Source organism: Octopus bimaculoides, chromosome 6 (genome assembly GCF_001194135.2).
Source record: "Octopus bimaculoides isolate UCB-OBI-ISO-001 chromosome 6, ASM119413v2, whole genome shotgun sequence".
Classification (NCBI taxonomy): Eukaryota; Metazoa; Mollusca; class Cephalopoda; order Octopoda; family Octopodidae; genus Octopus; species Octopus bimaculoides.
The window spans coordinates 85,272,092-85,278,129 of record NC_068986.1 but is presented as its reverse complement, the minus strand read 5'-3'; the positions used below and the strand labels follow the sequence as shown (position 1 = coordinate 85,278,129).

Below are 6,038 nucleotides of genomic sequence, written 5' to 3'. Positions count from 1 at the left end.
TGTATGTACGTATGTATATATATGTATATATATGCATGTATATATTTATACATGTATGTACGTATGTATATATATGTATATGTGAGTGTATGTGTGTGCGCATACGTATGTATACGTATATGTGTAGCAGGAAAAATAGAATATGAGTATATGTATATTTTTATTAATATTTAGCAGAAGCGCCAGATTGACTCAAGGGCCGAGAATTTCGAGCGTTGGCACTTATCAAACTTTTTGATAAGTTGCTTTCTCTAAATATTAATAAAAATATATGTATTTCGAAAAGGAAATCAATACTTACTTGAGGAGTGTAGTGTTTAAAGGAATAAGTTCATCATTTATGGAAACATAAGGAAGAGCAAATTTTCTCCAGTCTAAAACGTCGTCAGCAAAGACAGATGAGGCCATGGCAAGCGGCTTGAATATTCGCTGCTGAACTAGTTCTTTCCAGCTTTGACCAGTTAATATTTCAGCTATGTAACCGGCAAGAATATACATGTAATTGTTATACATATAAGCAGAATGAAACTTCTTATAAGGTTTCAAATAACGGAGCCGCCTGAAAAGGTGAAAATACGAGAGAATATATTTTAGTTACATAAAAATGCGTTTCATCAGATAAAATAAGTACCTATTCGTACAAAACATGTCTTTTATATGTATTTACATATCCATTAACAAATGTGCATATACATATAGATCTATGTGAACACATAAACACACACGTCACCTGTTTCACAAAAGTAAGAATGCATTATATCGAGCTGTACCGATATAATGTAGGATAAATATAGTAATAATAACAATAATCATTCGATAGAATTTATAAATATTTTGATGCATCGCTACGCGCGTTTCCACAAATCACATGTTCCTTAAGATCACAGTCCGTATTCTTAGAATGGTTAGTGTAGTCCGTCGTATCCGTGGGCATCGGGTAGATCCTCTTCATGGATTCATTTCTTCAGGTGATATAACATTAACGGATGTATAACTGAGGGTTGATTATCCCTTTTGAGCAATAAGTTGGTTGATTGAGTTATATGGGCATGTCTGTGCGTATTTGGTGAGGAAGAGGGGAAGGTCGTGGAAAGAAAGGAAGAAATGGTAGTTATATGGGGATGGAGGTGTGTGTGGTGATGTTGGACTTATTTTGCTATTCAGTCGGCAGATGTCAAGGATGGGTAGCACATTCTTTGTTCGATCTCATTTAAGGCATGACTATCTTCAATGAAATCTGAAGCAAACAGGTCAGCGGGTATAGCCACTACAGCCATCAGTTGCTGGAGTTCAATGTCTGAATTGATGCTATACACTATACCACTGTACTACTAAAAATAATTAAAAGGTCACCATAAGAAAGTATTATTTAACAATTCAGACAATTAACTCCAAAATTTGATAGCTGTAGTGGCTGTATCTCCTAGCTGTTGGCCTCAGACTCCATTAAAGATAGTCATACTTTAAATGAGACCGAAAAAAGCAATGTACATATTTTCCTCCTTCCATACCGTTTCTTTTTTTTCTGATGTGTGTGTGTGTGTGTGTGTGTGTGTGTGTGTGTGTGTGTGTGTTCTTTTCTTTAAGTCTTTCTTTCGTTAAATAATTATCAATTTTGATGACGCAGGACTTCTTCACATGTCTCAACAATGGTTCCACGGTATTTCTTACATACCACTCTAAGCTGTTTTTCTCTGCTTCGATACAATTCTGGAAACTAATCAAACTTCTCCCACCCTTCCTTCTGGACAAGTACAGCCTATCGGTGTCACTCTTAGGGTGGAAGGCTCCGTACACTGTCAATATTTTTCTTGTCTTCGTATCCATAATCACCAGTTCTTTCTTTTGTCGGTTTTTTTATTCCAGTTCTATACCGAAGTGATGCTATCGCCCATGTATTAACAGCTTGGATGTTATCCCATCCGGTCAATTTTGAGCGCAACATCAATCTTAGTCTTCAGAAACATTCCATCCTCAGTTGTTCCTTCATTTCTCCATGATTTCGTTGAACTCAAGTATGCCTAGATATTTGTAGCCTTCCTTTTTAATCTGTTTATTCAGTTCTGTATTAGATAATTTTATCCCTGCTAAGGGCTGCACCTTGCCTCTTTTCGGGTACATTATACCACACTTCTTGAGTCCGAATTCCATTCTAATATCAACACTAAAACAGCGGACCGTGCTCTCCAAAAAACTCACTTGTACCTCATTCTTGCCATAAAGCTTCAAATCATTCATGAATAGGGGGTGGCTGAGTGTTTGAAACTTTCTCTTAAGCTGATATCTCAGGTTCATTTTCGTAAGTATCAAAGTTAGAGGGATCATACAGACAATAAAAAGTAACTGAGATAAGTTATCGCCTTGGAAAATCCGTTTTCTGATACCCAGGGTGCTTAAGCTTTGTCCGTAGGATGTCAGCTCAGTTTTCCACCCGACTAATATAGAATCATAAGCTTTGCGATAATCAATCCAAGCAATTCTCAAATTTGTCCTCCTCCGTTTACAATCTTGCATTACTATTTTGTTTAACAATAATTGGTCTTTGCTACCTCTGCATCTCCTGCAATTATTATTATTATTATTATTATTATTATTATTATTATTATTATTATTATTATTATTATTATTATTATTATTATTATTATTATTATTATTATTATCATTATTATTGAGTGAGAGAGCAGTGCAAGCCATCAAAGTGACACGGGGTAAAATATAGGAAGCCCAATATACCCATCATGACTACTCGTCTGATACACCAGGCACATACATCACAACCATATGTGCGTGACATGGTGATCTCATATCAAGATAAACAGCGCATGACCTCGCAGGTTGGGCCCACTTAGAATTTTCTTCAGGTCGAGTAGCCCATCCCGTTCAAAAGGTCCCTGAATAAGGTTTGTTTAAGGATGTTGAACAAAACACCCATGTTTCCAAAGGTGAATTATTCAATTCCCAAAGAATTCCCCTCAACACATGGCTATGATGCTCCCCCACTACTTCTGTTCATGATCAGAGGTGCACATATCGTCAGCCACCAAGGGACATGCTCAACTGGTTAAGGTCAAACAACTGACAAGCAAATCTGTGCTATTAAGCAGAATATTTGCTGTAGCCCATCTTATTACCTGTAACCTTAAGTATCCACAGTTTTTCAGCTTTATTTCAACTGCTTAGAACCCTCCTGATAATCTTTGCTGTGTAGGACATTCTGTTTCAATCTCCTTAGCCCATTTGTCTATATCTTTGCTTACTGTTCCCAACACACTAATCATAAGCCGACTTTCACTGATCTCATTCACCAACTTCTTCCTATTTAAAATTTTAAGGGATTATATACATTATTTTTTCTGTTTTTGTTTTTCGTCCTCTTTCTTTAAGATCCTGAAATCAAACAGGCATGATGGGTCGATTAGTCAACATCATTTCCTAATCTATAATTGTTATGTTCGGTCTGTAATTTTCTAACTTCCTGTCCGTTTGAAGAGGAAAGCCCCACAAAATCTTACGTTTCTCCGATTCCAATACTATTTCAACTCGATTGCATCATGTATTTCCGGCTTCAAATCATCATTTCTGACAGTTTCCAGCGTAATGCTCTTACAACCTGGTCGTGCCTTCATTTCTTATATTCTTCCTGTGCCAACTTGGTGCATTCTGTCACAATGTGTGCTACTGTCTCGTTCCAAGTTCCACAAGCTCTGCATTTTTCTGACACACCTCTCCATATATTTTTTCTCAAGTTGTTTATTTCATTGCTTGGTTTTTAGCTGCTACAATTATAACCTTTGTTTCTTTTTTTAATTACCCTTTTTTTAACCAAGCCCATACGTCCTCAGTGGTTCTCCAAAATTGGTCATGCAGAGGTTTCTCTTCAATCTGTCTGAAGTGCTTTCTTTGTATTTCATTCTTGTCCTTTTATGCGTTTGATCACTTATTCTTTATTATTATTATTATTATTATTATTATTATTATTATTATTATTGGGTGAGCGAGCAGTGCATGTCATCAAAGTAACACTGGGGTAAAATGTATTTTATTTCGCTTTCACAACTCTGTGACAGTTTCGGATAAAATCTTACCCATTTATTTAATACCGTAATGATGCCTGGTCTTCTTTCTTTTATCCAAATATCATATCCAATGTTTATCAATTGCAGTCGCTATGGTAAATGACGATAATTGCCTTCTCCTTAAATTGTTATCATAAAAAATATAGAATTACTGTATTTGTGATTTGAAAATGTTTATGTAGGCGTGCAGTAGGCGTGTAAATGTTATTATTGCTTAAAGTGTCGCCAAATGAGATTCTTTTTAGTATCCACACAATCAACTGCTTTGTGTTGTCTATTCCTTTTGTTTGTTCTCACTGTAGTTACCTAGGTTTCTCTGAGGGGGCGTTGTCTCTATAACTTCTTCACATTTCTGTTGCGCGTTAAAAGTGAAACCAAATAAGTGATTTCTTAAAAATACCTCTTAATTTTTTCACTTCAGGTCGGAGGAAAAATTCTAAATAGATTTATTCTCTCCCTCTATACTTGGTTCCATTACACAGAAGTGATATCAATATTTTGAAAGAAATCAACAAAGTAGTTGCGGGCAAGCAGTTTCTTCTCAACACCAACACCAACAACATTGATAATAATAATAATAATAATAATAATAATAATAATAATAATAATAATAATAATAATAATAGTAATAATAATAATAATAATAATAATATAGGCAGATATAGAATGACTTTATCTGCCAAGAAAAGAGGGAGGACATGGACTTTTACAACTGGCATTAACAATGAAGATTGCCACAATTGGTCTAGACATCTACCTGAAAAGCTCTGAGGACTGGATGTTAAACCTTGTCTCAAAACATGAAAACAAGAAAGCATCATACTCAGAAACAAAGCAGGCAAAGGAATATATAAGTGAATTCCAAATGCAACAAATTCTAGAATTAGACGTACAAGAAACAAGCGCAGAAAAGCTAAGCGCTTGAAAACCCGTGCTAAAATTGCTGCCTTAGATATTCTGACTGATAAATGGCAAGAAAAACATCTCAATGCCAAAAAGTCAAAAAGAGCCTATAATGCCGATGTTGACAAAGCCCTTACCCATCAATGGCTAATGGCTTCTGGCTTAAAATCAGAAACGGAAAGGTTTATTATATCAGCCCAAGATCAATGCCTACCTACAAGGAACTACAAGGCCAACATATTAAAGAATGGTAGCTCCCTAATATGTCGTGTGTGTCAACAACAAAATGAAACTATTGATCATGTTGTCTCCATGTACAGTTTCCTTGCGCCTACAGAGTATCTCAAGAGGCATGATAGAGCTGCACAATATGCAAAAACCTGGACTTGCGCCATGATAAAAACTGGTGGGTACACAAGCCACCTCCTGTGCATGAAAATAATCACATTTCACTCCTCTGGAACTTCACCATTCAAACTGACAGAAAGATAGATACAAATAGGCCAGACATTATATTGAAGGACTTCAGACAGAAATCATCCCTCCTCATTGATATGACTGTCCCAATCAGTATAAACATATCTGTCAAGACCTACCAAAAACTGGGCAAGTATAAAGACCTTGAAATTGGAATTAACAAAATGTGGAACCTGAAGAATAAAACAATATTTGTTGTCATAAGTGCCCTAGGAACGATAGCAAAAGGTGCTGATTGCTACTTAGCTCAGATACCAGGAAATCCCAAAATGGCAGAAATTCAAAAGATAATGCTCATGGAAACTGCCCATATCCTACGTAAAATAATATCTACGTAATCTCAAATTTTAAAACAAACACACAATTTTCTTATGCTGTCTTAAAATTCTCTAGAACAATACTATGTGCAAAACCAAATATATGACACCCTAGGCATAACACTAACATGAACTTTTTGTCTCTTGAGGTCTCTGGGTGAGACTTGGAGCCAACTTGTACAAATGCAAAGCAAAAGTCAAACATAAACTAATAATAATAATAATAATAATAATAATAATAATAATAATAATAATAATAATAATA

The 6,038-nt window shown here is 35.5% G+C and overlaps 1 protein-coding gene across 1 annotated transcript in view; it reads right to left on the bottom strand.

Annotated features, from left to right (window-relative positions):
• LOC106868112 (uncharacterized) overlaps window positions 1-6,038 on the bottom strand; it is a 79,168-nt gene that overhangs the window by 12,893 nt on the left and 60,237 nt on the right. The window contains exon 3 of the mRNA XM_014913235.2: window positions 302-559. Coding sequence (XP_014768721.1) covers window positions 302-559 — 258 coding nt within the window. The remainder of the gene's footprint in view (window positions 1-301; window positions 560-6,038) is intronic.